The 20,532-nt window shown below is 43.3% G+C and overlaps 3 protein-coding genes across 3 annotated transcripts; all 3 read right to left on the minus strand.

Annotated features, from left to right (window-relative positions):
* Positions 1-3,055: 3,055 nt before the first annotated feature.
* On the minus strand, positions 3,056-4,286 carry LOC127763473 (MYB-like transcription factor ODO1). Its single transcript, XM_052288183.1, has 3 exons — positions 4,086-4,286; positions 3,821-3,950; positions 3,056-3,725 (listed from the first exon to the last, which is right to left on the minus strand). Exons 1-3 carry the CDS (start codon positions 4,216-4,218, stop codon positions 3,239-3,241), a joined length of 750 nt encoding a protein of 249 aa, XP_052144143.1. The 5' UTR covers positions 4,219-4,286; the 3' UTR covers positions 3,056-3,238.
* A 1,101-nt stretch (positions 4,287-5,387) lies between these two features.
* Positions 5,388-16,753, minus strand: LOC127762064 (mediator of RNA polymerase II transcription subunit 23). Its single transcript, XM_052286415.1, has 21 exons — positions 16,509-16,753; positions 16,379-16,422; positions 15,885-15,984; positions 14,827-15,801; positions 14,069-14,306; positions 13,606-13,823; positions 13,042-13,255; positions 12,452-12,738; positions 11,957-12,040; positions 11,653-11,747; positions 11,288-11,450; positions 10,966-11,211; positions 10,279-10,446; positions 10,086-10,199; positions 9,840-9,965; positions 9,195-9,340; positions 7,877-8,120; positions 7,029-7,791; positions 6,732-6,913; positions 6,186-6,289; positions 5,388-6,011 (listed from the first exon to the last, which is right to left on the minus strand). The coding sequence occupies exons 1-21, from the start codon at positions 16,656-16,658 to the stop codon at positions 5,810-5,812; spliced, it is 4,863 nt and encodes a 1,620-aa protein (XP_052142375.1). The 5' UTR covers positions 16,659-16,753; the 3' UTR covers positions 5,388-5,809.
* An 834-nt stretch (positions 16,754-17,587) lies between these two features.
* On the minus strand, positions 17,588-19,496 carry LOC127763715 (GDSL esterase/lipase At5g37690-like). The gene is made up of 6 exons (XM_052288498.1): positions 19,187-19,496; positions 18,971-19,098; positions 18,755-18,881; positions 18,525-18,637; positions 18,166-18,415; positions 17,588-18,062 (listed from the first exon to the last, which is right to left on the minus strand). Exons 1-6 carry the CDS (start codon positions 19,434-19,436, stop codon positions 17,815-17,817), a joined length of 1,116 nt encoding a protein of 371 aa, XP_052144458.1. The 5' UTR covers positions 19,437-19,496; the 3' UTR covers positions 17,588-17,814.
* Between the last annotated feature and the right edge of the window lie 1,036 nt (positions 19,497-20,532).

The raw sequence follows: 20,532 nt of genomic DNA on the forward strand, positions 1-20,532 counted from the left end.
AAAACTAGCCGAGCTCTCTCGAGTGGGCCGCGAGATTCTGGCCCAGTCTATGCCGCCTTGGCAACGCGGCCCGATCTCTCTCGAGTGCGTTTCTGGGCCGAATCGGTTTACAAATCCGTTTGCCGTTTGAACTGATTGCGACGAGATTATTGTACGGGGCAAAGTTTCAAATCCCGGTTTTTGAACTCAAATCTCGCGTACTCATCGATCAGCCGCTATGAAACCTTTCCGTTTCAACTTTCAAGTCGAGTATTAATTATCTTCCGGCATGGCTTTCTCCTTGCATGCATATCTGGATCGGTTGGTTGATGGCCACCTTTTCCTCCACTATCATTTCTTCTTCCCGTCGATCGATCATATCGATCGAGAGCCTGCAGCCTTTCTACAGTGTTTTGTGATCTTGTCGCTGCCGGAGCCCGGGCCTACTCGCCGGCTCGCCGCGCGCCGTTGTGCCACCGAGCGCGCGCGTGACCGCGATGCGCACGAAGGATAAAAAGGCTCGGTGTAATTGTGTGCGCTCCAAAAAAAGGAGAAAAAAAGAAGGCGCAGGGCCATGCACGCACCACATGATGACGCCTCGACGGCTCGACGCCCTTAACTTGCAAGGCGATCTATGGTGGATTGGTGGATCGCGCGATGGCGATCGATCTCGATCATATATATTCTCGTGTCAACGTCGTCGTCACCGCGGCCGCAAGACGTACTCCACGCGGCCGCGCGCGAGCGACAGACCGACGGCTCTCCCGCTTTTGATGTTGATAATTCGGGTACCAAACTCGATCACTTTTGCAGAGTCGCTTATGTATTGGCCCGTCACGTCCGTCGACAACAGTAGCTATAGCCAGGAAATAGTTACTTATATGGCTTCCTTATTGATCACGGTTAGCTAGCTAGGCCTGATCAGGCCTTCAACTGACGTGGATTATATTCATCTCGACGAAAACTACTCAACAACAACAAGCACATAAACATGTTCGTCTGTAGTGTAGACTGTAGTACTATAGTCTATACTGTTCATCTTTTACCCGTAACTAGTACTGTAGACTGTAGTGCGTGTTGTACAGAGAAAATTCTGCAAATTGGTAAGGATTTGGTGTGTGTGCGGATTAGCATGCGTGTGCATGGCGAATTAAGGCGCGGCGGCCGGCCGTGCCACCGCCCCACGGAAGACGGCAGCTGCTTTGGTTGGGGGCAGGCAGGGATGGCCGGCCGCGGGCAGCCAACCGCAACAGCGCACGCTTCCACTAAAAAACCTGTAGTAGTATTCTATCTTCACTCAAAGCCCCCCCAAAGCTTCTTTATTCCCTCGCACTGACCACGACTGTTTGTTCATCAGACGACCTGAGAGAGAGAGAGAGAGAGAGAGAGAGAGCAACGGTAGCAGAGTAAAAAGCTTATTACGTGGGGGCAGTGGCACGATCGATCGATCTAGGATAGATCCGGGTTACGGTTTGTGGCATCATTGCAGCATTTGACACATGCCACCTGCAGCCGCGCTCTAATTTGCTTCGCTCTGAAAAAGTTACAGTCGCCGCCCGCCCGCCCGCCAGCCGTGGCGAGCCACCTGGGCCTTTGCCGGCCGCTCGTCGATCGCCGGCCGGCCCCGTACTGCTGGCTCTCGCGCGCTCGCTCGCTGCTGCTGCGTGCAATGCATGAATATGAGGTGAATTTTGAGGGCATCATGATTTGTCGGCATCGATTGTTCATGATTTGGCACCGTGCCTGCGACTGCGGATTGGTGATCATACTAGGACTTTGCACTGATTTCCTTTTTTTTTTTTTGCGGGTAGCAGCGAGCGCTTGAGACGTGAATGATCAGTCGATGCGATGCGATGCAGTGATGCGTCCTACTATTACTATCTTTACACTTTTACAGGCATGCATGCTGCGCCTCAAGAGGCGGTCCGGACCGCATGCTATGATGTATGCAGCTATGTACATACGTGCCTGTTCAGAAGTCAGAAGGGTCGCGTTTGAGACGTCAGGGCCTTATTTTCAGTACTACTCCTAGCTACGATCAGAAGAAAATTTAAACATACGTTTACAATGTACTAATTAATACATTATCGTGTTATCTACTCATAATCTCATATGCGTTGTAATGTACTAATACATTATCATCAGGTACCCTTTCGATTGATTGGCCTATTGCAAGTTTGGAACCACGAAAGGGTAAGGTGACGCAAGCGCTACGCCATGGTGAGGTCACGCGGAGGAGGGGGCGCATGCAGGCGCGCAGCTGCCGCCATCGGCATGCAGTGACATCGTGGTGCAAACTGCAGGGGACGTCAGGTCGATGGGACACTGCACGCACGTAGATCTCGCGGGTCGCCGCCCGGCGGATCGGCTGCGGGGCACATCGACCGATCACACGTCGGGCAGGGGCGTATGCGTATGTATGTGCGGCGGCCACCCAAAAATGTCAACCTGGGCCGCGCGGCGCCGGCGACCGGGCAACTTCCGGCCGCCGGGCCGAGCACCGAGTGGCAGTCGACACCACGCCGACGACGCATCACGCATGTACGTGCGTAGGCGGTAGTGCGATACAAGCTAGCTTCGTTTTCATACTTTCATGGCTGACAAGTGTGTCTGGCACTGTATAATGTGCCTGGTATCCTCAAGGGGCCTTGATCAGTTGATCGTTCGGAGTGTCAAATCACACGCTAGCTTTGAGTGTTGTTGCTTAGTTTTATTCTCGTCTAAACCTCGCCAAATAAAGAAAGCGTTTTCAGGAGGATGCTTTTGTGTAGTGTAGCCTTTCTATCCCTTGATTGGTCCACGCACGGTTTAGAACTTTTAGATCATGGTATGTTCTGAATACTACTCCACTAAAGTGCTACTTTATCCAGACTGGAGATAAATCTGATGAGCTTGGCTCCAGGCTCTCTGCTGTGTGTCATCATTTGAACAAATCCATGTATTCAACCAAGCTCGTTTTAAAAGAACTTTCTCAAGAGCAAAAAAGAAAAAAAATGGACTAAGATTTTGATGTTTGCTCATAAGGGATGGATTCCCCGAAATGAAGTGAACTGCAACTGCTTGAACACTTTCTACATTTTTAATCACAAAACACACCAAACCATTTCTTCTCTTCTTCATTGTCAACAAATATGCATGCTTGTCATGGACGAATTCAATATAGGAAAACAAAGAAGAGTGAAAGAAGAAGATATGAATCTCAACTTCACGGCCAATCTAATTCTACTCACGGACGTAAACTCTCCTGTCAGGATCAGGATCACATCCACACATCTTGATCAAAGCCAACGTCAGAGCATTGGTCGAAATCGATGCCAATGGCGCTGCAGCCGCCATCGTCGCCGCAGGCAGACAATAAGCCAGCCCAGTCAATGTCAAGAATGGCATCCACCTCGAAGAGGCCGGGCCAGTCCACGTCCGCGCCGGGTGTCGCGGCGGAGGCCGAGGCGGACGAGGAGCATGACGACGACACGGCGGAGGCGGATGAAGCAGCGCAAGCGACGCCCTGTGGCTGGGCGCTCGTCGGCGTCTCCTCCTCCTCCTCCTTGTCGTCGGCACCGGTGCCGCCGGAGACGGACGGTTCCTGCTGCTGCTTCAGGGGATCAGGCTGAGCGAGTGACATCACCGGCCGGTGAGTGACGGGATCAAGGCCCATCTTCTTGAGCTTCTTCTTGATGTGGGTGTTCCAGTGGTTCTTGATCTCGTTGTCCGTCCTCCCGGGGAGCCGTGCCGCAATCTTGGACCATCTGTACGCACGCACGCGACGCACAAAAACACCATGAGATTTTGGATCGAGTGGCGGCATGCATGCGGCAGCATCTGATTTTGGAGGCATTGTCACCTGTTGCCGAGCTGCTCGTGGAGGTCAATGACCAGCTTCTCCTCCTCTTCGGAAAGGAGGCCCCTCTTGAGGTCGGGCCGCAGGTAGTTCGTCCACCTCAGCCGGCAGCTCTTCCCACACCTGAGCAGCCCTGCGAGTGAAACATAGCAAAAACCCGAAGGCACAGTCACTCCCATTGCAGTTGCAGGACGATCTGCATGTTAACGCGAATCCTTTTCCCTTTCGCGCATCAGATGGAAACACATGGTCATGCATGCTCATGCACCTGCGAGCTTGGGGACGAGCCTCCAGCAGCAGTGGCCATTTGAGAGGAGGAAGGTGACCAGCTTCTGGTCCTCGTCGGCCGTCCATGGCCCCTTCTTCAGGCCAACCTTCTCGCAGCACGGCTGCCTGCCCATCACACGCTGATCCCTGATTTGCGAGGCTATCTGTATCTCACGAGAGGGATGAACTGAGCCTGATGAGCTCACCCGAGTCTTAATTTGGAGAGGTTCCGGCGCTGCTCGGGGATTAATAGATGCGGCCAGAAGTGGAAAGGCCGAGGCGAGTCGTAGGCGTGACGGCGTCAGGCCGTCACTGACATCGGCTGCGAGCCTCCTGGCCCTCCAGGCCTCCAAAATGCTGTTACGCGTACACGTGTAATCTGGACTGAGCTCTCGACGGGGGCGTTGTCTGCGTAGTGTCAGTACCACTGCAGTCTGCAGAGGATCCACGTCCTTGAGCGGTTGTGTCACAGCTCGCTCACCCTGTGCACAGCAGCACAGGACAACTTCTACGAGTACAATACAAAGCATTTTTGCATTCTCTAGTGATATCCATTATTCACCAACGGAAACGGAGTATACTCCAACGGAAATAAATATAGAGAAATCACATATATATATATATATATAAATTTTTACTTGTAGTAAAATTTTTAATTCATTAAATTTAGTAGGAAAAGTATTACTTATAGTGACGTGGACAAATTATAGACGTTCAACTTTTACAAATCTCATACGTCCATTTTTTTATCCTATAATAGTTTCTATGTTTATATGCAGTTTCTACCATATATTTTCCCCAACAACTATGCAACACATCCACCACCTTGTTATGTTTGATAAGATAAGCTTGTGTTGACCCTATAATGGTATATAACCATGAACCTTCGGCGTTTACAAAGCCAACCTCGATGTAGTACTGTCTACAGTAGTCTGCAGTGCAAGAATGCGGAGGTAGTAACCTGAACGAACGATATTTTGAGCATCCCCTTTCGAAGATGTGCATTCAAGTAACATGATAGCCACAGCTCACGGTGATAGTACATTGTTCACAGCTGCCCACTTATGGGAATGGTCGTTATCTGAAATGTGAGTGGTCCGTTCTCTCCGTAACAAATTTGCAAGAATTCAATCTTCTGATAAGAACCGTACATGGATGGCGAGGCCTGACTCTGACCATCAACCAACTGCTTGTCTAATAGCATCACTCCACTGATTGCCGCGCATTCCTGCGGTCGTGCAAATAAATACAGCTCTGACCAGCTGCAACCTGAATGGAGTAACGAATAATCGTATGCCTGGCCTGATAGAATTTGGTGTTTATGTTATAAATTCTGAATCAAGTATTTTACATTCATGTACAACAACGCTAGCTACAAAGTGAAAACATGGATCGGGAGAATAATGTCTCTCTCTAACCACTAGGGCAATCTCAATCTACATCCCGGCCTAATGAAGCTATTAGTTACAACTACTGTAAATCATCAACCTTTATCCCTCCAGCAAGATCTAGGGGATGAGGTCTGGTCTATTTTACAACATTCATGAACTTGTAATTTTCATTTAACAGGCTAATTTTCATTCATGAATTTGTGACGGCCAGAAGGAGCAAGCAAATTTTCATTTAACAAGCAGCGGCAATTAGAATCTCGCCTTCTAGAAACACATTCGAACAACCTCCCATCTTTCCGACTGAAATATGTCAGTTCTCCATGGCCTTGTAATACTAAGATGGGTTTTGAACTAGCTTGGGGTGAGTAGCTGCGTAAACTGAAGAGTTTGGATCAGTCTTCAGGTGGGATAGAAGATGTTGCACATCTGGCCTCAGAATTTCCATTACTTTCCCACATAACGTCAATATCTCTAGTTTGGGCTTGCTAGTGCTCTGAACGGGACCTCCTTGACCCTCATACATGACTGCATGGTGCCTATTTTAGCAACAAAGAAAAAAAATAACTCTTATAAGACTATATATAGAGAACGATGCAGTGAGAATATAATGCAGAATGAGTTATGCAGTAACAATTAGTGTAGAAGGAGAACTGAAACAAACTGCATGCCAGGGAAGATGACAAGTGCGGAAAAGATGAAGTGCGCCTTACAAGAAGTCAATTATGTCAGCAATTTCCGATGCCTCCACAGGAGGTGAAGCCTGAGAATTCTTCCCAAATACATCCCCCAACACATTGAACAGCAAAGCCAAGGTCTGTAGATCCCAGCAGCATATACTAAATTAGTAGAGAACGGAAGACAGTAGTTTCTTCATATAGAATTACTGTGATGAACAAATCTCGTAATAGGATGTACATGGACCATAGAGTAATAAAGCAAAAGTGAACTGCAGTTCGTTTTTTAGCTTAATTGCATAAAAGGACAACACAAAGCAATACAGAAAACTACATAATGTTTTTTTTCTGTGTTCGATTAGTAGGTTATGCCACCAAAAGATGTAATTAAATAAAATTTTGAAGATGTTAAGAGACAAAGCACGATCCTGTAGTAGCTACTGATTGCAAGTAAACATATATTGATCCAGTTCAAAGCGCCAATATCATACGAAGTTGTCCCCAGCAGTTAACTCAAAATCAATTCCAATTTATTAATGCAAAAATCTAACCATCAGGAAGTGGTAAGCAAACCAAGAATACCTTCATGAACAGAGGTCGAGCAAAGGCTAGACGAGGCAACAAGGGACCCAATATGCGGAAAGCAATTCTTAACATGGCAACTGAGTTGACTGGCCGAAGATGCTTGATGACGGTATGGGTAGATTCAAGCCATTCATGTGGAAGATTGCTGAAAAACGAGTGAAGAAGGGCAACGACGTTACCTGCAAGCAAGGTGGAACATACACATAAGGGGAACTGTGATACATAAGCTAAAGTTTAGCTATATAAGCAAAATATCGAACATGTGAAGAACACAGCAAAGCTTTGTTCTTATACCTATGGCTGTAGATGTATTGTCTTGAGAAGCCCAAGTAGGATCCAACAGTGCATACCCAACAGCAGAATCAAGCTCTTTAACAGGCCTTGAACTATCAGCAAGCCACCAACAATCTTTTATGATCCGGGCTGCTTCTGCATATAGAAGTGTGTGGAATTCTGGTGGGAGTTGTGCCAGCAACAGACCACAAGCTTGAATCATCAGAACAGACAATTGTTGGCAGGAATAGCCACTTCTAGAAACAAAGTTAGATGCATTGATTCCACTTGCTGTGGTGTTTGGTCGGTTGGCACCAACAGGTTCAACTCCCCCACCTGAAGAAGTCGGCACCCCAGAGTTTTGGCCCAAACCACCTGACATTCCATGACCACTATTTGACTGTATGAGCATTGCTTGTACATGTGCTATTATTTGAACTAGAGAGGATACTATTTGAGAAGCTGGCACACAAAGTGAGAGAATTTCAATGGCTGCTGTTTCCAAAACAAGCTGTGTATATGATCCAGGATCCTGATTTTGATAAAATGCCCTCTGACCATCAGAGTTACTGATTCCTCCAGCGGAAGATGTATAAGGCTTGTTATAAGTTGTGCGTGCTGTACTGCCAGCAGCATCCGATGGGTTTGATTTGGACTTGCAACTCAAAGGAGGTATGACATTATTAACAAGGCCAAACAAAAGGTTGGCGAAGTATTCCGGTGGTGGACAAATAGATGAATTTGATGACGCTAGATACTGGGCAAATGATTCTGAGAAAGGTGTCTATAAATTGCACACATTAGTAAAGAATTAACCAAGATGGGCAGGAAGAAGCACCATAATAACTCAAAGAGTATATAGGGTTTACCTTAGTGCTAACACCCAGCACGTTGAGGATCCTAACAATTAACTTGGATGGAAGATGACCATAGAAATATGCAAGAATATCACGCACAAATGTAAACCTTAGAGGATGGAAGGCCAGAAAGGTAGAATAAACTGCAAGGACTCTATCTGCGATATCTGTGGCATCGTTCTCAATAAGCCTATAAATTATCAACGGGATGACTGGAAGCAGACGAGCAGCAATGTCATCAAAAAAGGGGGGGTAACTGCATTGAAAAGACAAATTAGCATAATGACACAAATTGGCTAAAGTAAGGCAGCAAGCTAAGTTTTCATGACTTCCATTGAAACCAAATTGGCACAATGACAGATGTGTAATGGTTGAAAAAAACAAATATCTCCAAATCCACAAAGCCTGGCATCCTAATGGCTTGTACGGACATAGAACACAAGAAACTATCAGAAGATAATATATCAGTTAGAGGCTTGAATTGAGGTTACTACTCACTCCATTCATTTTTAGAAGGCACGATTTGACTTGGTCCAATCTTCTGACTAAATTTGACCATGAACTTCTCAGCGTTATGTTGCTATTAACAATAAAATGATGGCCGGATGTGTTAAGTAGTATATGTGCTTGTTGTATTGTTGATTAATCCCATAGTGTAGGGTGTCTTCTGTAAATGCTACCCTCTTGTATGTCTGGCTCCTTGGGGCATATTCCAGTACAAGCTTGAGTTCACTAAGAATATGTATAATTGCAACTAATTACTAGCTAAATACCGATGCTTTTCTACGGGTAAATATGAATTATATGTGTTTTAGCATTGTTTGGAACAATTATATGTGTTTTAGGTTTTAGAACAATTCATCCCTATAGATGCCTTTACATGATAAACTTGTATTTTAGAGATGAAATAAGATTAAACCAATATGTTGGATTATTTTGTAATTTTAAAGCACATGGAATAGTATAGATATAGATAGAGTTGGTGGAGCTGGCAGATTCACTGCCTACATTGCCTCCTAGAATAGTATAGATAAAGATATGTGAAGTTCTGAAGTCAAAACTTCAGAAGTGCATGTGCACCTTGTAAAAGTGATCGGAGTGAGTACTATAGATTTTTCAAACAAAAGAACAGACATAAAAGAAAAGCAAATATGTAATGATATTTTTCAGATTGAAAAAAAGGCTAACTGCAATTGCTATTCGGCGGGCAAATAAGATCGAGAATGCATAGAGTCTTCATGATTGACATATGCAGTAATTGGCATAATTTTTATCAATGTGCTAAAAGAACATTTAAACAAATTTGGAAGAATTAGAAGATTGAAATTACCGTTCTTTCCCTGAGAGATGGTTACCGAGGGCTTTCTGAAGTTCTACTCTTTTTGGAGGCTGATTTTTTAGCCAATGCTCTGGAGAACGCGAAGTGCAGAATGCTTTAATTCTTTGCTGAAGTTCCGGTCTTTCAAGGAGATTTATCTGTGATGTTACATTTATAAATTAAAGAATGCCCAAATCTGTCAATTAATAGCTGAAGCAACCAGTAATATATTAAATTTTGAAGTAATATGCAAATAATTACCAAAATACAAGTAACAACATATATGCAGCTAGCGTAGAAAACTAGTAGTCCAATACAAGGCATTGTTTAGATGAAATACAAGGTATATTAGTAAAATCACAGTTGTACCGCTCTTTGTCATGGTTCTATTAGCATGCATATAACATTTCCATTAGCTTCACTCTTTATCATGGTTCAAAATAGTGCAGATATAATCATATCAAGTAGTTTCATAACTAGCAAGAAAGATCTAACTAGTGGCTTGCAAATTGTAATACATGGCCAAGAAGAGCTGTTGAACATTTGCAGACAGCATCTAACAGTTGGGAATAGTTAGCAAAAAAGTAAAGAATCGTTATGGAGATTTACATGACTTCAAATATATGGCATGTAACCCTGAAAACTTTTAGGACTTACCACAAGGCGTAAAGCATAAGGATCATCATCTCTATCAATAAGAGCTAACAGAAGAATGTCCAATGGAAGTAACTCATGTGTCCAGATAAAGAAAGCAAGATTCGTAATTGCTTTAGAGAGTAAGTCCTGCATTATCAGAAAAAGAATGCATATTGGCTACTGAATAAGTGTAGCCCACATAAACAAACAGCCAACAAGAGTGTTTTTAGCACACCGAATAAGAAAAGAAAAAAAAAGGCAGAACACCTGAATTTGATGCCCTCTTTGCAGCTCAAGTTGGATATGATGCAGAAGAACATCAACCATTGTATAAATATTTGCTGTAACTTCTTCGGGTGAAAACTCTCTCAAAACACGGGCCTGCAGTAAGATTAAAAAGACATATATATACATAGAGAGAATCTTTTATGTCAATATAATTGCTAACTAGAAATCATACAAGATTTGCACTGTTGATCTCTAGATGTCCGTTCATCAGCATCCAAGCACCAGCACAAAGATATTGACGATGCTGAGGGAAACTGTGACTTAAATATGTCATAACATAGGTTGGCTCAGCAGATGGTGAGAGTAGCTGATTACATTGATTAATAACAGTTGTCTCAGCCTGCAATGGAAGATAAATCATCAAGCATAAAGGTAAGGAATATTTTGCCCTAGAAAAGCATTTCATTTAATAAGCATGTTATAGCAACTAAAGGACACCAGAAATAGTACTGGCTTGGAAATTCAAGACTTTTCGAGATCTTACAATTTTCTAAAACTAGTCTTGCTATACTGCTAATCTAAGCCTATTTCAAAACAAGACTGCAATTTTTATCTTAGCCAGCTAATACCATTCTAGAGGTGAAAGAATTCATTGCCGTTTGTAATAGTAATAGTACATAAAAAAGTGTAAAATCCATCAGTACATTCTCCATCAATAGACTGCTTATAAAAGAGTGATTACATGGTTTTAAAAAAATCAACTAACAGCAGCATGATTTGGCAACAACTGATACAAAAGAACTATAAACTCCCTAAATTGTTATTCGACGAATGTATATGAACTCCATATAATAGTCAAAAGGAGCATATAAATGGCCAAGACACCAAGTACTCAATCCAAAAGATAAGATAATAGTACCTGCTGCCATGCTTGGATAGCTTGGCCTCTCTTATCCATCCTCCCCATTAAAAAATCTCGAATAAGGGGAGGAAAATATCTTAGAGTCTTCTCTGACCATGTATGCTGGCTCGTTGCCATAATTTGCTCTAATAATGGTTGAAGATAAATTATATGTTCGACCTCAGCAATTCCACGTGTCTTCATGGTGATAGCAAGGCTTATTATCGTTATGCGGTTAAGTGTTTCAGTAAACTCAGTTGGACCCTACATTTACATAAATACAGAAGTTCACTTTATGCGAATTTAGTAACAGGTGAAATTTCCAGATGAAGCAGGTTACCTTCAATTCTTTTTTCACCAAAAAGAAGTCTCTTAGTGAGAGAATCAAATTCATGCACAAATTTTCTGCTAATCTAAAAAGACGATGCTCTCCACGTTTGACTTTAATCATTGATATTATCTTTGTAACATCATACATCAATGCCTTGCTTTTCCCATGATACCTGAGCAGAAGAAATTCACATAGATGTAAACCAAAAGGTGCACCATAATATAAACAATAAATGGAACAAAACACTAAGATTTTTTCTAAATGATCATCAAACCTTTTTTGCTGAGGTCAGACATTCCAATTGTGGATATGCATGATAAGAAAAGGCTTTCAAGGCAAATAGCAGAAAACAAATATTAAATTACTTAAATTACCTGTATAGAGGAAGTAGCCTGTAATTCAGTATCTCAAGTAGGAGCAGAGACACACCAGATTTGCTCAGGATAGATGGAGATCTTTGTGTTAATGTCTGCAAGGTTTAATAAAACCATAGGAAGACATCAGAGTTTAAAAAGGAATATGAATTGCATGTTATTGAGGAAACTGAATTATGCTTACAATTGCAGAAAGTTAATTTAGAAATCAGAGCAAATGAATAATCAACTGTTAATCACAAGGTAGCATAAAGCCATAAACTTCACATGAATACTACAGATTACAACAGGAGGCAAGACTTACCGTAAAATGCGGGCGGAACAATGAATGAGGGGTTATAAGCAGCAGTCTAACATAGGTTTCCACCATAGCAATGCTAGGAACATTCTACCAAAGAACAGAAGAATTATGTAAGAAAATTAGTGTATGGTAAAGAGAGATGGACATTAGTACGTCAACAGAAGAACATATAGTTGTGATTATATGGGCACTTCTAGCAAAGTCATTCCGAAGATCAAAAATGATGAGCTGGTCATATACCATTAACATATAAAGTTATAAATCATTCATATATTACAGCTAAGTTCATTAACATGAGATATTATGCCAGGAGATCTTAATAGATAAAAGATAAACATATGAATTGCTTGTCATTTTATTTTTACTCAGGATAGATTGTAACATATTGATTCTGATGTTTTTCAGTAATAATTAAAGGCACATGAGCACTGGCCTCCAAACCATAAAGAGCAGAGTTAAAAAAATAATAATAAAGATAAGCAGCAACAGTGTTTTTACCTGGCCAAGAAATATGGTCTCTTCAAGCTGGAAAGCAAGTTTCAAACATAGATTGATAGACAACCCAGAAAGCAATGACATAGACAGTGGATAAGTTTCACGCATCATTGTCATTCTTTCATTTGGCTGCAAATTGGGTCCCTGAATTAAATCTGCTACTCCTACTGATGTAAACCAGTTCATGACTGCTTCACATGCTGGTTGTGCCATGGTGAAGGAGAGAACCCAAAACATGCCCATCGCCCGCTCATCCAAGCTCGTAAAATCTATCATCCTCTCCCCAGAAGCTATTATTGCAAGGGAAACAGTAACAAAGCTTTATTACAGATACATGAATGGGGACAAAATTGAAAATAACAGTAATGGTTTACAGCCAAATATCTCTCTTTTCAAGAAAATGTATCCACCTCCTGAATTATGAGTTGTGGTGTTACTATGTAGAATTTTCTACACTTAATCAGTCCATATTGCCTACCCAGAATCTACCGGAGAATTTCTTTTCCATGAATTCTAGATCTACCAGGCAATATTTTATATCAAAAGCATAGTGATACTTTCATATTCCATGAATAAGGACAAGTACCAAGTACCTTTTGTCATTTGTTTCCACCACTCATCTATCTGTTTGCCTTTCTGAAGCTGATCACTGTTCAAATGCTCTCTAATTGAAGTGTTGAAAGACCAAATCCGCAAAGTTTGGCTGCTACTTATGAAATCAAGAAGAATACTTTGAGGACTGATATTATTTGGATCAAGGCTCTTGTCTTCTTTGTGGAACGAAATTATCTTCCTTGTAGTTTCAACCTGGTAACAGAAGAAATACCAGAATGGTATATAGAGTTATAGACGGTAAATTAAGAGAACCACAAGACATCATGAAAGGAAACATTAGAAGTATTACCAAAAGTTTGTATGTATTTAAAGTTTTATAGCAATTGGATGTGAGATTAGTTTAGCTGAGTTTGTCGATCGCTGTTATTACTTGTTAGTCCTTGCAGTTCCCAAAAGATGAGCACGAAACAAAATAAAGCACTCTGAATATTTTCATGAGGAAATCTTTTTTTGGTACCAAAATCATGTCATCAACTAATCAATTGAATATGATTCACCAAAAGAAAGAGGTGTTTGCAGATGATCTTAGAAAGAGACATCACCTTCCTTGGGTCCGAACTAAGGGTGTTCATCACAATCTCAATGCGGATAATCTGTGCGAGTAACCAAGTGACATGATTACTGCGAAGAATCTGTTGATCACTATTTGTTACTCGAGATGCAAGCTTGTCCACGAAATCAAGAAAATCAATACAGCCACTTTTCATCAGAAAGAAAAAAATGTCAGCAAATAAAAGCCAATCTTGCCAGCACTGAGTCTCTGCAACAGCATAAAAAAGAAAGAATGAATATAGGCAACAGACAGTTACCAAAGACTTGCACATATCTGACAATAATGGTAAGCAAATTTAATTTCTTGAGGTAAAAGTTTCACGTTCTAAAAGAAAAAATAGTGAAAAGGGTGCATCAATAGAACATTTGAAATTTATATTCCCATCAGCTGTCCACTTGAAAAAGGAACTTTATTATATTGACAAGGTAAATGGTTAACTTTCAAATTCTAACCTGAGTTCGTGAGCCTCAGTAGTTCAATTGTCCTGTCAGCAACTGCCTCACCGATCATATCAGGTGAGAAAACAGCTCCTGGCGTTGATGATTGTTGAGGATGTTGTCTATAACAAGGAGCAACAAGAAGAACACGCCTCCACCAGTCTGGTGACGGAGTTGTGCGGAGTGCATGCCTCAAGCAACGCAAAGCACGTTCCCAGTCTAAACCCCCTTTAGGAATGGAGTTTGCAAGATCCTAAACAACAAAGTTATATCAGATTTCAGATCCTACCCAAAACAACATTAGTAACTAATAGCTCAATTATCTATTCATTTCCTGCCAATTTTCCTGATCCATCCTTGAAAAACATGCGGTGTTTTGAAATTTAATTGCAAAATATATTTTGCCTCTGCATGTTATGATGCTTTGCGATTTTTCCGTTTATTTCTCCCTCCTGTGAAATTATTCGTGATCACTCAAACAAAATATGTTAGCATGTCATCCCCTGTTAATGTTAGAGGATACTACAACAATCCTAAAGAGTTTGCAAGGATATTCCAGCCATTTTGCGACACTAATTTCAATCTCGTAGGCTCGTAGCCCCAATGTGGTCAAAGAATACTGCAATATCTCTATGCAGTCAAAATATGTGCAGAGCATATCGGATGAACATAAAAATTGAGCTTCAGTCCACAAGTACAAAGTCAATGCATACAGGTTCAATGGCAAACTTAAAAGGGGAGAGGTGGGTAAAGAGGGGGAAAAGTAATATCACCTCTCCGTGTAGCGGCTCTCCCAATACACTTGGATAAGTAATGGGAGAATAACGCAAATTAGCAACAGATTCACCAGCTATGCTTGGGTATGATTGCGACAAGAACCGATGAGTTGCAAATGTTGGGCAATGAAGGTGTTGATCCAACATCTGCATGTGCATACACACCATGTCCCTCCTCCTATGGATCTCCATAATAATACTAACTAGTGCTTCATCGTCAGGAATATTTTCGAGAAACTGCAAGTTGCTGCGAACAAGCTCGTAGAATGGAACACGACATTTATCTTCATTAACTAGAATCCATATCACATCTAAGCATAGGTGCATCCATTCATGCAAAGGTCTTTCAAGCCTCAAGGTTTGCAATTGCAATGCATCAGCTTGGTCCACACCATGCGGTCGCTGGTCCCAATTAACAAGCCAATTTACCATATGCTGGAATATCACAGCATGGGTGGCTGGCTTCAAATCAGACTCCAGCCCTGCTAGAATAATTCTACAGGATAAGTGATGCAGATAACTAATTTCTGCTCCCCTGCGAGACTGGTCACCTCTAGCTGTCAGACCAAGCTGTCCAGGGCTAGAGAATTCTGCTCCCTTAATGGCTGAGACATTTGCACCTATGGGTTGGTCGATACCAGATTGAGTGGGAGATCCTATAGTGTTCATTGCTGACAATGGAGATGTGGGATTTGAAGGGTGAAAGCTTGGGGCATTTGGCACTGCAATAGCTGATGAAGAAGATGTTGCCGGGCCACCAGTAGTCACAGAAACCCCTTGCCCCATTGGTACCTCCACGGAGGAAACTACATTAAGTAGAGAAGGAAGGAGACTGTCCCATCGAAGGTGGCCTCGAGCACACAGGCAACGTGTGGCAAAGAGCAAGAACTCAGATTGTGGGGCGTGGCTACTACACTGCAGGACAAATGAGATGAGAACTGATTCCGTAACTGCCTGCAGCTGCTCTTGGTCCTGAAGAAACATGCAAATCAAATAATAAATTTGTTCTGTTCTCATGACATAAACAAAAGTACTTGCGTAATGATTCTGCTTACTGGGAACTGCATGTGCAACTGCTCAAAATCCGAAATGAATTGCTCATCTCGGGGAGGCAGATCTCTGTTCATAGCAGTTACTCTCTTCTGCAACTTGTTCCTGAGGAAATTCAATGCCCATTATGCATTACAGTTTTAGAAAAGCTTGCTGAATTGACTTCCATCGTCAAACTACCATATCAAATTTTGTCCAAAAACTACCATATATCAAAATGAACAAGGCACGAAAAACCGCTAGAGTACAGCACACTAGTTCCAAAATTGCGGCAATAATCTCCGGATATTCCAGAATTCCTTTCAAAAAAAAAAAATCTCCGGACATTGCAGAAGCCATCGCCTTCAAAGGTAAAGTTGAACAAAGCGCGAACGACAAGGACAAAATAATCCGACCTAACCTATCATAATGTTTCATGTGCTCGAGCCCTCGAGCAATCCAGCTAGCCCTAAAAAGTAATCCCCAATTAGAAGTCCAACAAGTGGGAAATCAAACTTACGAGGTCTCCCTAGTTCGATCCTCGACCCGCTGCTTCGAGTTCATCTGCAAATCACAGAAACCCAGGGTCTGAGCTAGCGTTCACAAGTGCACCACGGTTAGAGATTGGGGAGGAGAGACAAGGCACGCACGCCGAGGTATAGGGTGAAGAGATCGGCGATGGACGACCGCGCCGGGTGGTGGTGGTGGTGGTGGAGCTGCATCTGCCGCTGCTGCGGGAGCACCGCCGAAGCAGAGATCGCCGGAGACATCGGCTGCCTCTGCCCGTGCGCCCCGTCCATCGCCGATGCGCCGCTCCCGTCGCCGGCGACTGGAGTGGTGCGGTGGGCTTGCTCCGACCGAGGGTTTAGGAGTGTGGCGGACCTGACCTGATGAGCTCTTGCAGTTTGGGGGAAAGGGAACAGATCAACGGACGGTGGGGTGTGTAGTCTCAGCTGCATGGAGACGGATCCAGACCGCTGGTATGCATTCTACCTTTCTCTTGGGAGACTTTGGCGTCTTGGTTTGACACTTGACTCTTGGGTCGAAAAATTGAAATTGAAACAGAACAAAAACATGTTCTCTGGTATATTTGTGGTTCAAATTAGTGGCCATATAATCGAAAGCTACCAAATACCATCCGGTTATATACTCCTTTCATTTCTCTTTTCTTTAACGTAGGTGGAATAGGTAGTATCATGCTTGGTCTCATTATTTTACGTACAGCTAATTATAAGTCGTGATGATTTTATAGGAAAACTTTAATACCCGTACATTGCAACGAGTAAATGTTATTTTAATTTTATTATTGTTACACAGTTTAGCTAAGGTAAAATTCACTGTGGGAATTCACTTTGATATTTATTGTTTAAAAAAAATCATGAGCTGCAATTAGGAGTCTGTATTTCATCTCAAGTTAGCATGCGAGTTTTTTCAAAAGATTTTTTATACGATTCCTTCTATACTTCCAAAAGGAAACAAGGTTAAAATCCAACTCAAACACGGATATGTATTTCCAAAAACGAACGAACTTAAAAACCGACTCAAATACGGATGACGTACCAAAATACCGGTAAAAACATCTTTAATTTTTATAATAGTAGAGAAGAGATTGAATAAAAACCAATGCTGAAAATAAATCACGATAAAAAAAACTACTATGAAATTAAATTTAAAATTTTAATTTTTGGCTTTGAGTGATAAAACGAAAAGCATCGATGCTAGGACTCTTACAAATATTGGAGTATATTGAACTCAAGGATGATCCTACATATCACACATCTGATATGTCCCATTGGGATGGTCCCAAAAACATAATTTGAACGAATTTTGTGAATTCGACCAGCTACTAGTACCCAGCACCGGCGCTTCCAAGAACAATCCGCGCGAACGAGCACGTACGGCGCTACAAAAGTACACATCACAATTGACACACTACAGTACGTCGTGATCGGTGAACTAAGGCGCCCGAGACGGCGACGGCGCCGGCGACGCGGCGAGAGGGGTGGTGGCGGCGCCCCCGCTCCCGGCGCTCGGCATGGCGTCCCAGAGGAGGTCGGCGATGACCCGGTTGGCGGCGTCGGAGGTGTGGTACGCGTCCCAGAAGACGAACGCCTTGCGGTCGCTGCAGGGCCGCGAGTTCGGCAGGCACAGGCCCCCCACCGTCGTGTCCACGTTGCAGCACGACGTGTGCGCCGTCGTGAACCCTGCACACACACACGCACACACGCATCGCCAACGGTGAGACACGCCCGCCGACACGCGCCGGAAGTTTGCGTTGATTGATTGATTGATTGATTGATTAATTACCGTGTTTTTCGGGGTGGACGATGAGCTCCATGACGACGGAGTAGCAGTCGGCGAGCGCCATCCGCGCGCCGGGCAGCTTGGCGTTCATGCCGTCGAGCAGCTTCTTGGCGGCCGCGTTGAACTCCACGGCGTAGCCGTTCACGTGGTCCAGGCACTTGCCGTTGCCGGAGTGGACGCGCTGCGACGGGATGCAGCCCAGCGGCGGCAGCGAGTTGAACACCACCTTCCTCGCGCCGAGCCCGTACAGCCTCTGCAAAAACGAACAATTCAACCACCGCCATGGACGATATATCAGGCCACCTCTTTAAAATTGGCTAATGGGGGGGTCACTGTCACGGTGAGATTGGTGGGTGTTCTGCCTTTAGTTGCCGGTCCAGAGTGGTGATGAGGAGGCGGATGAACGTGTCGTGCGTGTACGTCTGGCCGTCCGCCATGAACGGCTGCAAGAAGTTGTTGATGTAGTCGTTGCTCCCTTCAGAAACAGCAGTGTATTTCACGTCATTTAACGGCTAAAAATCCAGCTAACTATCTGATCAAATGCGGTCAAAACTCAAAAGGCCGATCGATTCACGAGAGGAAAATATTGTACCAAGTCCAATTTGGAACAGCGCCGCATTGACGGCAACCTCGGCGGCCTCCTTGCCGATCTTGGCGATCATCGCCTTCTTGACCATCTCGAAGCACGATATCTGCTGGTCGAATGAGAAGTACTGAACCTGCAAATCGGCACGCCACGTTCAACAAACAGTGCCAACAAAAGTAACAAATCGTAAAGCATAACGATGATGCGATATATGCGACTTACAAAGTAGACGCCCGTCTCGTTCAGAATGCCGGCGCCGCCGGACGCGAAGTTGACGCCGCCGAGGACGTCGTCGTCGACCATTGACAGCGACAGGAACGGCGGCGGGGACGGGACGCCGAACTTGTCAGCTGCATCAACCGAAATACTGAATCAGGTCGAATGCGCGTGTGGATCATCAGCTAGTTATCTAGCGAGTTGAATTGGTTTTGCATTTACCCATGTAGTCTCCGATGGTTCTTCCATTGGTGAACCTCCCGGTGGCGACGCCGTTGGGGTAGTCGATGCCGTACCAGGGGTAGTTGGACTTGGCGAGGGAGAGCGGGAAGTAGTTGTTGTTCCCCACGTCCGACATCGAGTCGCCGAACACGTATGTCACCGGGCCTTTGGCCGGCGGCGGCGCCGCGGCGGCGGCTGATTGGGCGAGCACGGCAATGGCCACGACGGCGGCGAGAGCTTGAGCTGCCATTGTTGCTTCGGCTTATCAGTATCTGCGCCTCTGTGAATGTGTTGTGCACTTGTGCTGATGCTGTGCTTGTGTTGCATGACGAGGTGGCACGCACGGATTTTTATAGCGCGCGGATGTACGCGGTGGCGTGGTTAAGTCGTGCCATTCTCTACAAGTTTGGGTTAATCTAAGCGCACCGTTTCAAGTTTCCCAGCTTGTCAGCTTGAGTGCAGTGATGAACCGTGCAACATATATCTATTCGTGTGGCCGTCTGAAGAACGAATTCAGAGAGGAATTGGCATGTGTGGTAGCTGAGGTGGTTGAAGAACTTGGCTCTCTTTGCTCTATAGAGCAGCTTTGACGGTTTAAATCGGTAGTGGGAAGGGTATCAGCGACCTTTGCAATCAAATAGACCATATGACTGAACAAGAGGTTTCCCTTTTTCTCTGAATAAATTTCCCCAAACTATAGAATTTTTAAGAGTTCTCATGTTTTAATTAAACTATTACAGAACACTATATATTCAAAATGAAACTTACCGATTTAATATCAAACTTAATACTACAAACTATATAATTAAGCTGGAGTATCGCAAAATTACAAATTTAGTAATCAAATCATCACATAACTATATGTCTAGGTGTCAGTTTAATAACAAATTTTAGATGTTTATAGCTCTAACATAACATTAGTGACGGTGAATTAAATTCTAAAACATATAGTCTTGTGATAACATTATTATTAAATCTATAGTTTTGCAAACCTTAAACATTTATGGTAAATTTGGTATTAAAGCTGTACTTAATAATTTGATCGAAGTAATAGATTTCAAATTTAGGCACTGTTCTTTTCTTCAACAAAAGTTGAATTAAATTTTAGATACTCGTGGCACGCTTTTCAAACTGCTAAACGGTGTGTTTCGTGCGAAAACTTTCTATATGAAAGTTGTTCTAAATTATAAGATTAATCTATTTTTCAAGTTTATAATAATTAAAACCCAATTAATCTCACATTATTACCATCTCGTTTTGTGTGAAACACTTCATCTTTGTCTTCAGGAGATTGCGTGAAACTCTTTACTAGTAGAAGCTAGCATCTCATACCCAGCGTGAGCCTG

The sequence above is a fragment of the Oryza glaberrima genome, chromosome 2 (genome assembly GCF_000147395.1).
Source record: "Oryza glaberrima chromosome 2, OglaRS2, whole genome shotgun sequence".
Classification (NCBI taxonomy): domain Eukaryota; kingdom Viridiplantae; phylum Streptophyta; class Magnoliopsida; order Poales; family Poaceae; genus Oryza; species Oryza glaberrima.